At 40.0% G+C, this 18173-nt stretch overlaps 1 protein-coding gene across 1 annotated transcript in view; it reads right to left on the reverse strand.

Moving 5' to 3' along the window:
* Window positions 1-18173, reverse strand: part of LOC143437297 (uncharacterized) — a 53356-nt gene that overhangs the window by 23313 nt on the left and 11870 nt on the right. The window contains exons 2-5 of the mRNA XM_076922105.1: window positions 10164-10259; window positions 8186-8312; window positions 7940-8003; window positions 6218-6819 (exon numbers count right to left, since the gene is read on the reverse strand). Coding sequence (XP_076778220.1) covers window positions 6218-6819; window positions 7940-8003; window positions 8186-8312; window positions 10164-10259 — 889 coding nt within the window. The remainder of the gene's footprint in view (window positions 1-6217; window positions 6820-7939; window positions 8004-8185; window positions 8313-10163; window positions 10260-18173) is intronic.

The raw sequence follows: 18173 nt of genomic DNA on the forward strand, positions 1-18173 counted from the left end.
GACACTCCACAGGTTACCTCACTAAGTAATACTAAGATTGTCTAAGTGAAATTGCCCTTTACTGGTTAACTGATTGATAATTCTAATGGCTAATTTAGATGGCTTTTTTCTTCAGATACCATTGCATGCCAGCAGAGGGCATCAGATCCATTTGTCATGAGCCACCATGTCTTTGCTGGGACTTGAACACTGGTTTTCTGAGCCATCTCACCAGTATCTGTTTACTGGTTAACTGTTCAAAAAGCAAGGACTTAAAAATTGGATCAACTAGTTAATCAAAAAATAGTTGAACAAGTGACATGGCAAGACCACATTTTTGTGAGGAATAGGTTGCAGAGTGCTTTCTACATGATCCTGAATCATTTAGGTTTGGGCTCCTCTGGAATGTTCCACTATTTTTATGTTATATATCCTTGACAACCCCTCGTATACACACCCCCTTCTCACTCCCCTGATTTATGGTTTTCACTTTTTCAAAAGCCCCTCAGCTTGCTGGTCTTTTGTCAAACTCTACTCCTGGGAAAGTGAGCTGTTTGACTGTTGGTTGCCAACTCTCCTCCCTAATAAACGTCTGCTGATGGCATCCTGGTATGGTGTCTTGTGAGTTTGTGGGTGGCCATTACTTCCCGAGACTAGAGTAAGGGTTTCCCAAGTTTGGGGGGTCCTCATTCCTAACAATAAACTCTGCTATTTATGTTTTATTTCTCAAAATAGAATGCATGTTCCTAACCACAAAAGAACAAATGGCTGTGATAATGTTGACCATACAGCCTACATTCTTTATCATATGACATAAAGTGACAACAACAACAAAAAAATGTGATTGGGAGAAAAATGTAGCTGCAACTTGGCACAGGACTTTGTGGTTTTGACTTTTGGAAGCTATATAACTTTCTGGTTCAGAGTGGGGCTGAGGCTGGGGTATTGCAGCTAAGCTTCTGAGTATAATTTTGTGGCTCTGATTTATCAGTAATGACTTGATTACAATAAATTCTTATCATTGCCCTTGTCCTGTGGTTGAGTTGTGATGGATCTCAATGGACCCTGTGATGTAAAGGCAGTATGTAACCACTGTCCAGTATGAATAGTTCATAATGATGAAGACTACAGAGGTGTGCAAAGGCTTCATTATACTAAACATGTCCATTAGGACTCTGTGGGTGTGTCCTGAGTCACAGAAGGTGTATTTAAGACTCAAGGGTGTGTCCTGTGACACAGGGGGATGTGTGTAAAACTCAGTTAACATGTCCTGAGTCACAGGGTGCATGTTTAGCACTCAGAAGGCGAGTCCCGAGTCATAGGGGCCATGCTTAAGACTCAGGGGCATGTCCAGAGTCACAGAAGGTATGTTTAAGATTGAGGGGGCATGTCCTGAGTCACAGTGTGTATGCTTAAAACTCAGGGGGTGTGTCCTGATACACAGGGGGTGTGCTTAAGTCTCAGGAGGTGTGTTCTGAGTCACAGAGGGTGTGTCCTGAGTCACAGTGGGGCAAGCTTAAGAATCAGGGTGCTTGTCCAGAGTCACAGAGAGTTTGCTTAAGACTCAGGGGAGTGTGTCCTGTGACACAGGAAGCTTGTTTAGAACTCTGCCCAGAGCCACAGGGGGTGTGGTTAAGACTCAGGAAGAATGTCCTGAGTAACTGGAGGAATGTCCTGAGTCACAGGGAACATGTTCAGGGCATGTTTAAGACTCAGGAGGCATGTCCTGTGTCACTGGAGTCATGTCCTCTGTCACAGGGGGCGTGCTTAGACTCTAGCATGTAGTCTTTCATGAGAATCAAGACTAGAGAATTGTGCAAAGGCTTGACCATATTAAATACACTCACAGGGTTTCTATCTTAGTGTTTCCATTGCTATGAAGAGAAATCATGAACAAGGAAACTCCTATAAAAGCAACAGTTTAATTGGGACTGGCTTACAGTTTCAGAGATTTAGTCCTTTTTCATCATAGCAGGAAGCAAGGCAGGTATGCAAGAAAACATGATGCTTGGGAAGAAGCTGAGAGTTCTGCATCTTGATCCAAAGGCAGCGAGGAAGAGACTGTCTGCCAGGGAGCTAGTAGGAGGGTCCATTGTGGGCTGGGTCAAACTTCAAAGGCCAACCTCACAGTGATGCACTTCCTCCAACAAGGCCACATCTCATAATAACTTCCTCCCACTCCCTTAGACAAGCATATTTATACTACCACATTCCACTGCCTGGCCCACATATGATTGTGCAAACACATGATTGTATAGGGACCATATTTAAAAATAGCATAGTATTGTAGAGTGAAAAATTATAAAGGCCATTTTATGAAATATGTGTAGATTTTTTGCCTTACAGAACTGAAAATAAGATTTCAGGCCTTCACATTCCAGGTGAAGGACACTTGCTGGATTACATTCCTCAAGCCTCGCCCAAGGCAGGAAGACATTCCTGATTACAGATAAAGATGCTACCACCTAGGTGGGGCCCTAGCCCTATAGCCGGAAAAAGTAAAGATAGCAATCTGAAATGGCCGGATAGGGCACAATGGCATGGTAAAAACCACATTTTTGAGAAGAATGCAGGGCGATTTCCACATGACACTAATCATTTAGAGTGAATACCTCTGAATTGTTCCACTGTTTTCATGTTTTGTATCTTTAACAACCCCATCCCACTCCCCTGGTTTGTGGTTTTTCCCTTTAAAACCCTCCAAGGACTGGCCAAGGGGGTCGGACCTTGACTCCAGCGCGAGTACCTGGTCAGACCGCTGGCTGCCAGCTCTTTCCCTAATAAACCTCTGCTGATTGCATCCAGGTATGGTTTCTTGTGATCTTTGAGTGGTCGCGATTCCGGAGGCTTGAGGAAGGGTCTCCCGAGTATGGGGGTCTTCAATATAAAATATGAGAGGTTTAAATTAAAAGGTTCCATCATCTATACCAGTCTCATAAATGTTAAAAATCCAAAGTTCAAAGTCTCTTCTGAGGCCATTCCAATCATGTAACTACAATCCCCTATACTTTCAAAAATAAAGCACATAATATCCATCCAAATTCACAGGATATAGTTCACCATTCCTAATCACCATTGTGAGGAAATACTGGGACAAAGAAGACAAAAAGCCAGCAAGGCAATCTCCAAACTCTGCATCTCCATGTCTGATGAAAAAGTGTTATTCAGATCTCCAACTCCTTTCTGCTCTGCTCACTGCAACACAATTCGTTCTCTTTGGCTGATTATATTTTCTGAAAGTAGTTTTCCTGAGAAAGTATCCCACAGTTCTGTAACCTAAAACTCTTGGGGTCTGCAAAATAACTTCAAAATTACAGCTTCTTGTTTCAGTATCTGGGATCCACAGATGATCTTCTGCCCTCCTCAAAAGAAGCTGGGTCTCGTCTCCAGTTCTTCCCTCTATCGTACACTAGGTTCTGCTTGACTCCATTCAACTCCCGCTGCTGTTCTTTCTGCTCATCCCACAGGACTTACATCTTCAACATGCTGGGTTCTTCTGTGACAAACAGTCTTCACTATGTTCCTCTCATGCTCTCTTCATGGTGCCAAGCCTTAGCTGCACTGCATGAAACATTCATGACTTAAAACTAGTGCCACCTGGGTGAGTCTTACATAGGACTGAGTCAAGCTGCACCACAAGGGACAACCTTGGCTACCTCTGGAATACAACTTCTTTCTCCTCTCAGAAAACACTTACCAGAAGATGTCACCTCAGTGATTCTGGTTTCTTCTTCATCCCCACTAATTCTTTTTAACTACAGCCAACCAGCTTCAGTTGTCTCAGTTGTCCCTTCTGTTTTTGCCTCTTAAAGCAGAGCCACATGGACAAACCAGCTGAGTTCCTCTGCTTGCTGGGGCTGTAACATAGCCCCTTCTATTGCTTCATCACCAGCTTTCTATTTTTCAACAACTTCACTGCCTAAGCTCAGCTGTCCTTGAACTTGCTCTGTAGATGAACCTTGAACTCAGATCTGCATGGCTCTGTCTTCTGTATGTTGAGTAATACGTGTGTAACACTTTGCCCATACCTAAGCTTTTCATTACCTAAAACTTGTTCTGTACTAGGGTGACTTGAATCACAGATCTGCTTGATGTTCATCTCCTGGGATTTAAGGTGTGTATCACCATTCCTGGACCTAAGTATATCCTATATCCTTTTAGACTTTAAATTGAAAACCCAGTATAGTAATCACAATCCATCAATTCTCAATTTGACACATACTTGTATTTCCTTATGTCCACATAAAAACAATAAACCAGTTAATAATAATGCATAACATTATACAGTTCTCATCCACACAATTTCACATCCATATGTGTAGATGGATGGAATCTTGCCATAATATCAACATTTCTTTAATACCATTGTGTATCTTTGATCACAGGATTTAGCTTCATTCAACTTCCTGGTGAGATTTTCTCTTTGAAGCTAACATTTCATATTTTTCCTTTCTAAGATTACTAAGCATGATCAAAACAATCACCATGAGAGTAAACACAGGCCAAAGGCTATGATTGGCTTTCCTGAGACTTCCTTTGTCAATGCAATTAACAAAATAAACCTCTTTATTTTCAGATGAGAGCAAAAGACAACAACATTCTTCAGCAAAGCATTAAAAAACTATATACAAAGTTCAAACCACCCTTAGTACATATGTGTTCGAATAGCATGGCCCATGAAGTTCCACTTAGTACATGTACAAATCAAAAGTCTAAAAATCCACATTGCTTCCAACAAAAGCATGGTCAGGCCTACCAATAAAAATAGTTAAATCTGGGGTACCAACTTCTTTCTCAGATAGAATATCTATTGCTAAGAAGAGACATTGTGACCAAGACAACTGTTTTAAAGGCAAATAGTTAACTGGGTCTGTCTTACACTTTCAAGTATTTAGTTCATGACCAACATAGCAGGAAGAATGTCAGCATGCAGGCAGCCATGATGCTGGAGAAGGAGCTGAGAGTTCTGCATTTTAATGAGAGGGCAGTCACGAAGAGACTGTCTTCCAGCTGAGTGTTTGGAGAGTCTGTTTTTTACTGGCCAGAGCTCCAAAGACCACCACCATAGGAGTTCACTTCCTTCAAAACAGTAATATCTACTCTCACAAGGCCAAACACACTAACATTGTCACTTCTTAGAGACAAGCATATTCAAATCACCACCGTTCATTCTTACTATACATTCTTTCATGCCTTTAAATACGATTAGGACATGCAGATGCTTTACCACTGATTACTTTCAGAAGGTTTCTCTCTAGTATGTGTTGACTTTTGTATTCAGAGAATACTGTGGCATGTAAAGGACTTTCCAACTTGAGGACATTCACAAGATTTCTGTCCAATTTGTGGTCTTTTATGTCTTTGGAGACTACAGTGATAGGCACAGGCTTCTCCACCTTTGTCACATTCATAAGGTTTCTCTAAAAACAGTGTTACTTGAAGTATTTGAAGAGAACATTGTCATGCATAGACTTTTCCTCATTCATGTCATTCATTCAATTTCTCTGCAGTTTGTGTTCTTTTATGTATCAGGCGATACATGTGATGCATGTGATGCAAGGGCTTAACACCTTGATGACACTGAGTCATTCTCTTGAATGTGTTCCATTATGCATCGCAGATAAAAGTGAATTGTCAGTTTTTCCACAGTGATTACATTAATGAGGCTTCTCTCCAGTGTGATTCATTTGTGTATGTGTAAAGATCTATGACATGCAAAGGCTTTACCACATTGTGAGTATTCAAGCAGTTTTCTTTCTGGTATGTGATCTCTCCTGTCACTGCAGATGACTGTGACTTGCAAATGCTTTACAACACTGATTACATTCATGAGGTTCCCCCCTGTTCCTGTTCTTTTATAATAATAGAGATGCTAAAGTTGTGAAAAGTCTTTACCACGTGGATCACATTCATGTGGTTTCTTCCAATATGGGATCTTTTATGTTTTTGAGACTAGTGGGACATGCAAAGGCTTTAGCACAATGATTACATTCATAGTTCGGTCCAATATGGGTTCTTTTATGTTTTGTTTTGTAAAGCCTTTACCACATTGATTACAGTCATAATGTTTATCTCCAATGTGTGTTCTTTTATGTTTTTGGAGACTACTGTCACATGAAAAGGCGTTATCACACTGACCACATTCATAAGGTCTCTCTCTGGTATGTGTTCTGTTATGATATTAGAGATGACTCGATAGTGCCACATTGATTGCATTCATAAGGTTTCTCTCCAGTATGTGTTCTTTTATGTCTTTTGAGATTACTGTGATCTGAAAAGGCTTTACCACACTGATTACATTCATAAGGTTTCTCTCCAGTATGTGTTCTTTTATGGATTTGGAGGGAACTTTGTTGTGTAAAGCCTTTACCACATTGATTGCATTCATAAGGTTTCTCTCCAGTATGTGTTCTTTTATGGATTTGGAGATGACTTTGTTGTGTAAAGTGTTTACCACATTGATTACATTCATAAGGTTTCTCTCCAGTATGTGTTCTTTTATGGATTTGGAGGGAACTTTGTTGTGTAAAGCCTTTACCACACTGATTGCATTCATAAGGTTTCTCTCCAGTATGTGTTCTTTTATGGATTTGGAGATGACTTTGTTGTGTAAAGCCTTTACCACATTGATTGCATTCATAAGGTTTCTCTCCAGTATGTGGTCTTTTATGGATTTGGAGACAACTGTGAAATGAAGAGGTTTTACCACATTGATTACATTCATAAGGTTTCTCTCCAGTATGTATTATTTTATGTCTTTGGAGATGATTGTGACTTGAAAATGCTTTACCACATTGATTACATTCATATGCTTTCTCTCCCATATAACTTCTTTCATGTCTGCAACAGGAATGGGCACATGTGAAAGGTTTACCAAATTCATTAGCCTGATCAATCATTTTAGAATATGAATAAATTTTACAGTTCGTCTAATAATAAAAAACACTCAAATCTTAAGGTTTTATTGCTTTGATGTTCATGGATGTACTTTCTCACTGCGGGTTGCATTACCTCTTTGAAAATTCCTGTGATGATGGGAACATTTATTACATAGCTCACATTTATAACATCATTTTTCTATATGAGATTTCTTTATGTTGTTTTAACATGTCATAAGAAATATGGGACAACTCAGAGCATTAAAACACTGATTGCATTCTTAGTTTTTCCTGTAGTGTGCATCACACAACAGTAGCACTGTGAACCAAGGTTTAACAAAAGAATTTACATATTTCTAGTACCCACAGAGATTTTCTGCAGTGTGACTTTGGGGTTATTCCCAGTAAAGTCTGTTAACCAATTAATTGCAAACATTTATCATATTCAGAAAATCTACCAAAGGCAGAATATTACATATCATCTCATTGTTCTGTACTAGATAGATGTTTCTTTTAGTATCTCTATGCTCACAGGGTTTCATTCATTCTGACAACTGATACACCCATTAAAAAGGAAGAACAAATGAAAGTTTTCCACATTGAATTCACACACATTGACTTTTTGTTCATTGCAGACATGATTATTGTTTCTCCAGGACAACATTCTTGACCTCGTCATAAACTAAAAAGTTTCACTACAAGAATATGAGTATCACCAACTTTATCATAGAGTATTTGCTTATTAGAAGGTTATGGATACATGTTTATCACTATTCAATGTGCAACATCTAAATGTTATGAGACTATACAAATTGGTAGTTCCACAACATAGTTCTAATGGAGATACAAATCAAATAAAGGAATCTCTTAAGGCATTGTTTCCTTCTATTCTTTCTTATGGAATTGCCTTGGAAACACCAATCAGATAACTGACATTAAGGTACATAGTCTTGGGAGAATATTAAAATCATAGCTACAATAAAAGGACTGAAATTTTACACACTTGCTTTACTTTAAAGCTTCCAGATCATAGTAAAATTTCCTCACAGGCGTATTTGTATTAGCTTAAATATTAAAATTACCTTTCATGACTTCTAGAAGTTTGATGTAGTTGTTCTTCAGTATGATGGTCTTCCAAATTATAGCCTGAAACCAAGGTACCAGAAAATAAATGATATGGTATTGGAATTAGGCAAAATTCAAGTTACACTGAATTTTCACAGCAATGAAGCTGATTTACTTGTTCTCTATTGAAATAAGAAACAATCATCAATAACTCAGAAACATTTCTTTTATATTGAAAAGCAAAAGAAAATTCACAGTCTTACCAATAGCAGTGAGGTTCCAGTAGGTCTCAAGCATCACATCTTTGTAAAGTTTCTTCTGGGAAGGATCCAGCAAATTCCACTCTTCCTCAGTGAAGTTCACGTGCACATCATCGAAACTCACTGTTTCCTAAAATATCACATACATGTGTACAACACAAAGCCTGATACAGACATTACTGCAAAGTAAAGGCATGCTTCCTAGACAATATAATCTTATAATTCACATGATTCCTCCACTTATTTGCTGACACACAAATTATAATCACCATGTCAGTTTAGAAGAAACTTGAAACATTGACACTTGAACCCCTGACACAGAGTTCACCTGTGTCACTCCTGAACCCTTAGAATAGGACATAGCCTTGCAACACAAATGGCAACTGAGAGGGATATGCAGGGGGAAACAGATCAACTGTACTGAGCACACATCTGAAAAGCTGTATGAACAATTACTAACTACAAAAATGATGGGCAAGCTGTGTGTATTTGCTCATGTCTTTAATCACAGAGGTACAGGCAGGTGGATATCATTGAGCTGAATGCCAGCACGGTCTATGCAATGAGTTTCAGAACAGCAAAAGTTACATGTTAAGAACCTCACTCTGCTACAAAAATAAAGCAGGAAACAAAAATGATAGAATGAACTCACAGTTAATTACTGAAGTTCCTAGAAAGAATTATACATTCACTGCAGTTCTGTATTCATCTTGCATAAATATAAAGTGATCCAGTTTAAACAGCAAAATTAATTAAATTTTACTAAAAGGAAATGCGTTTTAACAGTTAAAAATGAACAGATGAAAATATTAGTAATGTATATGTTTTTGTTTTGGGGGGTTTTTTGTTTTGTTTTGTTTTGTTTTGATGTTTTCCGAGACAGGGTTTCTCTGTGTAGCCCTGGCTGTCCTGAAACTCACTTTTTAGACCAGGCTGGCCTCGAACTCAGAAATCCACCTGCCTCCACCTCTTAAGTGCGGAGATTAAAGTTGTCCACCACCACTGCCTGTCAACAATGACACATCTTAACAGGCAACCTTTCAACCCTTCAGCTGGGATTCCTGAGGGTTTCAGGGTTCCAGTCCATGCACCAAGATATTGTGCCCAAGTTACTGGCACCCCAGAGACCACCAAGAACCTATTGCAATGCAAATACATAAAGGTCTGTACTATGAGCTCGGTAACAAGAATTCACACCAGTCAATCTCACATCAGGTCCAAACTGAGAGACCAAGTCTAAGGGTGCTGAGTATTTATTGCAGCTACAGCAAGCTTGGGGCATTAACATACAGGTCAGCAACTTTCTTTTTAAGAAATTGTATATCTGGCATAATTGGCAATAAAAAACCAGGGGATAAAACCCTCTGACAACTATGATGGGCAGGCTAACCATTTTTTCCTCTTTAAGGTTTATTAGTTATCTATATGTAGCTAAACCCTGCTGTTGTACCTTGACTGGCTGTTGATAAGAGGGTTTTGTCATAGGATGTCTTCTCAAATGGACTTTGTGCAATCTCAAAAACAGAGTTGTTTGGACTTCATAAACTCATCTTTTTGACTAAGCCCCTTATTAACAAAAGATACTACTGTTTACCTGCAAGCCATGCCTGAGAGTAAAACAAGTACGTTATCCAAAGACGTACTTCATTGTCTGTTACTGCAAACCATAATATCAGTTGCCCTTACAACTGGCACAGAATACAAGTGGCCCTCACCATTGGAAAAGAATACTAGTGGAAATTACCTCTCCCCTTTTGCATTCCTCCTAAAGATACTGCAGACAATCCCCACTTGCCCTTCCTTTCCTGCCTCATTCCTGTATCATAGCCCCCACTTGGGCAGTTAGTTCCTGTTCACCAACATGTCATGCCTAAAAGGACACAAAATAACTTTTCCATAAATCTACCACAATATTTGTTATCCCAAATTCAATTTTCACAGTTGCCTCTAGTACTGTACTAAACACCAGAAGCAGCCTAACCTCACTGATGACAAAGTCTTCTTGTAGATTACTAAGATCATCTCTTCCTGCCCACGTCTTCTCCCTTCCAGCTTTCAACATTAGCAAACATTCCCTCTAGAACATAACAAACAAACAGGTCAGTAAAAGAGGCAACACTCAGCCAAGGCTCTCTGCAAATCCACACATTAAACAGTAACCCAGGAACAAAACTCCCACCTAAACAAGACAAATCCAAAAATAAGTACCTAAATCAATAATCACTTCAAACCCAGAGGCCTAGACACCAACATTGAAATATAATAAATAACAACCAGGAAAGTAAGTCACCAAGAAATCCAAGCTGTCCTATCACATCAGGTCCTGAGAAATTAAAACATGCAACAGATAAGGTACAAAAGATGTTGTCTTGGGGAAGGGCTAGAGATGCACAAGAGGACCTGCAGACAGGCAGACAGAGAGGGAGCAGAGAGAGAGAGACCTGAGAGTAGAGAAAGAGAATAGAGGGGCATGTGAAGAGAACAGAGACAGGGAACAAACAGAGAGAGCTGTGTAGCTGGTGGTCCATGTATATAAAGTACACCTGACAACAGCAGCAGGTGATGGAGGCAGAAAATGACTTAAACAGTTGCTAAGTCCCTGATAGCAGAGCATTGAAATTGCCTGGGCACTGACAACTATAGAGACAAGGTACTGTTCTCTGGACAGGAAAGGAAGAGAGAGTCTCAGACATTAAAGATGAATAAAACAAAATGGATACATCAGTCAAAAAATGTGGATACTAAAAGTTTTCTTGCCCTAAACAACCCGGAATTCTGCAACATATGAGAAGGAAAAAATTACAGATGACTGGAATAAAGAAAGGTGACTATCAACCCAAAGGTCTAGAAAAGAGTTTCAATGAAATCATAAAGGAAACTTTTCCTAAACCAAAGAAGATGCCTGTTAATGTACAAGAAGCATCCAAAAAACCCAATGGATTGGAAAAAAAGTCCCTTTACCACATAATAAAGAAAAAGAAACACTAAACGTAAAAAATACAGCAACATAAAAAACTGAAACAGAAAAAAATTAACAAAAATTAAACAAAGCAAGCACAAGTAATGGATGAAAGCAGATCTGTTAGATTCATGCTTGTCTTCATTAAAAACAGGTTTTGCTTGTTTGTTTGTTTGTTTGTTTGTTTTTGAGACAGGGTTTCTCTGTGTAGCCCTGGCTGTCCTGGAACTCACTCTGTAGACCAGGCTGGGTTCAAACTCAGAAATCTGCATGCCTTTGCCACCCAAGTGCTGGGATTAAAGGCGTGAACCACCACTGCGAAGCTATGCTTGTCTTCCTAATGTATACTACAAAAGACAAAATGGTTTGGACATATGTGCTTCAGAGTCAGAGAAATCACTCATTTCTACAAGAAAGTAACTGGTCCAAATGTTTTGGGCAGATTCAGAATCAGCCATGACAGTGAAGTTACTCAGAGGTCACCTCCTGATCTAACATGTGAGGAGCATCACCAGGGACCTTACAGGTGGGTCACATCTGGCTGATGCTTCCCATGCAGCCCCAGAGAGAACCCAGGAAATCAACTCCCACTGCTCACCCACCTGCCCCTACCCATTGTGGGCAGTGATCCTGTGCTCACCATGATTCTATTTCAGAGCTTCCCTGAGGTCTCCACACAGCACCCACAGCAGGGCTCAGAGCAGGACACAGAGAGCCACTTAAGACTGCACAGGAACAGTGAACTTGCAGACTGGCATCCAGAACAATCCGCCTCCTTGTCTGATTGGCAGGTCTGCTTGGAAGCATTGATTGGCCAGTGAGTCTTACCACTCCTCAAGGTTAAAGTGTGCTTTTGAACATGAAAGAGAGCATTCAAACAAAGAAACAAAAGCATACAATTAACACACATGAGCAGCAAGCAAAAAAAAATAAAAACAGAGAGTTGAGTTCAGGCTCACTAATTTCTTGCCACATTTTCATTAACATGACTTACCTTTCTCGATGCAGCAGATTCCTGGGGTGATCACCTTCATTTCACTTCTGAATTTTTGCCAGTTCCTTCTTCCAGCAAGGTTCCTCACTGGGTCTCTTTTCTTCTCTCCAAGTCCCAAGTCCTAAGTTCCTAGTCCCTAGTTCCTAGTTCCTAGTGCCTCCAAGTTCCAAGTTACTTCTTCCAAGTTCTCTTCCAAGTGCCTGCTACCTAATTCCTAATTCCTACTCCAAGTTGTACTCTCTGAAGTGTCTGATTCTCTGCTGTCTGCCTCTGCCTTTTATATGTGTCACTTCTAAGCCACGCCTCTAAGTCACACCTTTAATCATGCCCTTAGGACTTGTCTCTAAATCTGATCTCTAGGTCACACTCTTAAGTCACACACCTTTAATCTCACACACCTTTAATCTCACACACCCAAGAAAGTCCTGGGTATCTAAACCAAGATGTTATCAGAGTGTGCTCAGCTGTTGTAGGCTATTGTAATACAAGTCTCATGTAAGGGTATATGGCTCAAGATGGCTGCAAAGCTGATAGCCGCTTTCTGCTAAGAGTCAGCTCCCAACAGAAATGGGACAAAAAATTAGTCAACCTGAATCCAACTCTCTGTTTTGGTTTGCTTCAGAAAAGGTAATGAAAATGGGACAAGAAATTAGTCAGCCTGAATTCAACTCTCTGTTTTAGTTTTGTTTGTTGCTCACATGTGTTAATTTTCTGCTTTTGTTCTTGAATGCTGTCTTTTTTGCTCGAAATAAAAGGAATCATAAGTTAGAATCCAAAATACAACCAAAGGTTGATAATAATTTGTCAGAGCCAGATTGTGCTGACCAAGAGGAAGAGGAAGTCAAATTTTATGAAGCTGAAATGCCCTCTCCCTATGTGTCTCCACCTCCAAGTGCTCCCCCAATGGAGACAATGGTTGTAGATACCAAAACGGAGTTACAGGACAACATTTCTACCCTTAAACAACTGATAGAGTTAGAAAAAAAGTATCAGGACTTAAGGAGAAGGGCAATTTGCTTCTAGTGATAACCAGATGCAATATGACCCAGGTTTATATGCTCAAATTCAAAATGCAGCCATGAAGGCTTGGGGTAAACTTCCAGTAAAGGGAGACCCTGGTGCATCTTTAACAACAGTCAGGCAAGGGCCTGATGAGCAAATTTCTGACTTTGTTCATTGATTAATGACAACAGCAGGGAGGAATTTTGGTAATGCAGAGGCAGGCATAGATTATGTGAAACAACTTGCATATGAAAATGCTAACCCTGCCTGCCAAGCGGCCATTAGACCTTATAGGAAAAAGACAGACCTTAGGGGGTATATCAGACTCTGTTCTGACATAGGTCCCTCTTACCAACAGGGATTAGCTATGGCAGCTGCCATGCAAGTAAAGACAGAAAGGTATGTTTTAAATGTGGCAAGCCTGAATACTTTGCAAAAGATTGCTAGGTAGAAAATGAGTTAAGCCAGAGACAGTCTGGAAAACAGCCTGGGCTCTGCCCACTTTGCACATATGGAAGGCATTGGGCTAGTGATTTTAGGTCTAAACAAGACACACAAGGTAACACCCTTTCCCATTATCAGGGAAACGGGAACAGGGGCCAGCTCCAGGCTTATGGAGCAGTCAGTGTCCTACCGGAAAACACCAATCCCTTTCTGAACTTAGTCAAGCAACACCAGGAAGCGCAGGACTTGACCTCAGTTCTGCCACCCACACAGTATTAACCCCAGAAATGGGACCTCAGGCCTTACCCACTGGAGTGTTTGGACCACTCTATCCAAATGTGTTTGGCCTGATAGTGGGAAGAAGCAGTGCTACTACGCAGGGACTACAGATTTTTCCTGGAGTTATAGATAATGATTATCAAGGTGAGATTAAGGTAATGGAACAAGGAATTCAAAATATAGTCACCATTCCTACAGGAAAGAGGATAGCTCAACTATTGTTACTTCCATTGTACCCTACTAATCACAAATATAAGAATCATAAAAGAGGGGATCAAGGCTTTGGTTCCTCTGATGCATACTGGGTTATATAGCCTATAGTTAAACAAAAAACTATAATGACAATTTGGCTGTATGAAAAGGCATTCCCAAGCTTGTTTGACACAAGAGCTGATGTAACTACTAAACAAAGTGATTGGCCTGCCACCTGGCCTCTGATCCCAACCTTAACCAATTTAAGGGGTATTGGCCAAAGTCAAAACACACTACAAAGCTCTAAGGGGCTGATGTGGAAAGATAAAGAAGGAAATACAGGAAATATACAACCCTATGTCATCTCATGCCTTCCTATTAATCTCTGGGGCAGAGATCTGTTATCCTAGTTGGGATTGATTATGTGCAGCCCTAATGAAGTAATCACGGCTCAAATGATAAACTCTGGATTTTCCCCCAGGGAAAGGATTAGTAAAAATCGAAGAAGAGATTATCTAACTTGGATTAGGCCGGGCAGTGGTGGCACACACCTTTAATCCCAGCACTTGAGAGGCAGAGGCAGGCAGATTTCTGAGTTCAAGGCCAGCCTGGTCTACAGAGTGAGTTCCACGTTAGCCAGGGCTACCAGGTCCTCTTTTTGAAGAAAATACCAAGGCAGAACTAGCTACTCATATAGCTGCAGTGACTTTATCAAATCAGAAATCCAATTTGGATCAGGCCATAAAGGCTCATGAGGTACATCACCTTAATTCTAAAACTTTAAAAGTTATGTTTAAAATTACCAGAGAACAAGCTAGACAAATTGTTAAACAATGTCAATCATGTGTTAAACTTTTACCAGTTCCTCATTTGGGTGTAAATCCAAAGGGACTGATACCAAAAAGTATCTGGCAAATGGATGTTACTCATTATAATGAATTTGGCAAGCAAAAATATATACATGTATGTGTAGATATGCACAGTTGTTTCATTTATGCAACATTACAAACTGGAGAAGCAAGCAAGCATGTGATCGCTCATATGCTTGCTACAATCGCTGTATTGGGTGTGTCTAAACAGATAAAAACTGACAATGGCCCAGGTTATACAAGCTCCAGTTTCCACCAATTTTGTGAAAAATTCGGAATACTACATAAAACGGGTATTCCATATAACCCACAGGGCCAAGGTATGGTAGAAAGGGCACATCAAACCATTAAATGTCAATTTGAAAAAATTAAAAAGTGGGAATGGTACCCTACCAAGTGATCCCCCAGAAATATCCTTCATCATGCAATCTTCATTTTAAATGTTTAAAATTTGGATTCTGAAGGAAAATCTGCTGCAGATAGATTCTGGCATCCTGATGCCAAAAAAATTTTTGCAACAGTCCTCTGGAAAGACCCATTAACTGGAACCTGGAATGGGCCAGATCCAGTGCTTATCTGGGGAAGAGGTTCTGTTTGCATATATTCCCAAACTGCAGATGCTGCACGTTGGCTGGCAGAGAGACTGATTAAACAAATAGACAACAATAACAAATCCAGGGAGGAGAAACCCTCTGAGAAGTGTATTTTTTCTTCACAGGAAACATGAAGATGCTTCACTATTGCCTTCAAACTGGAACAGATCAATGAGTAAACCTGACCTGAGAAGTTATCAGTGCTGAAGGAGACATCACCACCCATATCTCCAGGGTGGCTCTATTGGACTCTTGATTCCCTGACTTATGATTTAGTGGGGACCTAGATTGTTTTAGATTTAGTGGGAATTTAGATTGTTTAGACCAAGGAGAAAACCCACTACCACAGTTACTATAGTTGTTTTTTTGGGTTTGAGATTGACTAGAACAGGAACAGGGATTTCCTTACTTGTTTTCTTTAGATCAAAGCTATGATCAGTTTTGTATTAGATTCTGATATAAGACATTTATAAACAGAATAGAAGAGGCTTACATTTCTTAATCCTCCAACAGAGGGAGTTATGTGTTGCCCTTAAAAAAGAGTGTTGCTGTCATACTAACTATTCAGGTGTTGTTAAGTCTCTTGTCTTTTGGGTCCATGTGGTTCAAAAAATTGATGGCTTTTGTAGGAGATGCTATTCAAATGAAACCCATACAGGTCCAATATTACAGGCTGGAAGCAGGGGACTCTGAAACTTCTGTCATCAAGACTGATGAGGATTAACCCCTAACTTACGAGCTAAGCCGGATAGTCAATGACAGGTAAGAGAGCATACCGAGACCCTTGCCCCTAAAAGAAGGGAGGACTCACCATCCTAAGACAGGAGCTCAACCAATGGCTGTTGAGTGTTCAAGGATGGGAAAGGGAGGCTGGGGTCCTTTGCTTCAACCTAGGACAGGCACAGTTTCCATAAGTTTTCCCAGTCTTCCCTTTTGAAAAAAAATTTTAAAAGGGGGACCTGTTGGGAGCCGACTTCTAGCTGAAAGCAGCTATCAGCTTTGCAGCCATCATTTTTTTTTTTGTTTAGTTTAGTTTTGTTTTTTCGGGGGGGGGTGTTGAGTCAGGGTTTCTCTGTGTAGCCCTGGCTGTCCTGGAACACATTTTGTAGACCAGGCTGGCCTCTGCCTCCCAAGTGCTGGGATTAGTCATGAGCCACCACTGCCTGGCTTGCTTTGCAGCCATCTTGAGCCATATACCCTGACTTGAGACTTGTAATACAATAGCCTACAACAGCAGAGCACATTCTGATAACATCTTGCTTTGGATACCCAGGACTTTCCTCTGGTGTGTGAGATTAAAGGTGTGTGAGATTAAAGGTGTGTGACTTAAGAGTGTGACCTGGAGATCAGATTTAGAGACAAGACCTAAGTGCATGATTAAAGGTATGACTTAGAGGCATGGCTTAGAAGTGAGACATATAAAAGGCAGAGGCTGATGGCAGAGAATCATACTCTTTAGAGAGACACTTCAGAAAGTACAACTTGGAGTACAACTTGGAGTAGGAATTAGGCATTAGGTAGCAGGCACTTGGAAGAGAACTTGGAAGAAGTAACTTGGAACTTGGAGGCAATAGGGACTAGGAACTAGGGACTAGGAACTTAGGACTTGGGACTTGGAGAGAAGAAGAGAGACTGAAAAATAAATGGGATTGAATCACACTCTGTCTGGTCTCCATTCCTTGAGTCCATCCTCACTCTCTCTCTTGTTGAACCCCGACCTGTGGACCAGAGTGGCAGCTTGGTTACAGTGTCTGACTCAAACGTGGGGAAGCCCGGGCCTCAACATTTTGCTTGGGTCATGACAGCTGGCCAGTATTTGTACAACTTGGAAGGGGAATAACTATTTAGGTAATGCAAATTTGTCTCCAGAACTACTGAGTAAAGTATTTTTACTGTGACTAATTGCAGGATGTCTACAGTTTCATAAGAAACACTTTGTCAATTTTCTTATGTAAAACCAATTATTTCACCATTATCCTATGGTGAACTATGATAATTTTGAAATGTGGTGCCACTGAGAACTTAGAAATAAGGATTATAAATTGCTTCTTTCCCACCCCTGAATAAATATTCTCATGATAGATTGTGAATTTTTTTGTTAAGCATATTGTATGCTATGGTATTAACATTTATAAAATGTTAGATGTAAATGGTTTTGATAAAGGAGTTATATATAAATTACAATGGAAATTTCCCAAATGAGAGAAAAAGAAAGCATACAAAGTCATTGGAAGTTCTGAAGGAATAAATGATGTATTTAAGGCAGTTATAAAAGTTTTGGGAAATACTTATGGGATTAACGTCTCTGTCTTCAGATCAATATTTATGACAAACTGGCTATAATCTAAGTTTTATTCTATCCTGTGACCAGTGTACATTGCAGAGAGTCAAAATACAGGAATGATTCCCTCAGAGCTTCCAAGGGAAGTCACACTCAGTCTAAGCTAAGAAATCAAGTAATGTTCTCTAAGAGGGAAAATAGTAAAAACAAAAGCTTGAAGATACAGAGATTCTTCAGAAGATCAAGTGATAACGTAGACAAGAAATTTCAACAGACCTTAACAGATGGTCAACAGAAGTTGATTTTGTTAAATGTGTAATCTTAAGCAGGCATATGTAAAGTATGATCACTTTCAGAATGCAGTGTGTCTCTTTAGCA

Source organism: Arvicanthis niloticus, chromosome Y (assembly GCF_011762505.2).
Source record: "Arvicanthis niloticus isolate mArvNil1 chromosome Y, mArvNil1.pat.X, whole genome shotgun sequence".
Classification (NCBI taxonomy): Eukaryota; Metazoa; Chordata; class Mammalia; order Rodentia; family Muridae; genus Arvicanthis; species Arvicanthis niloticus.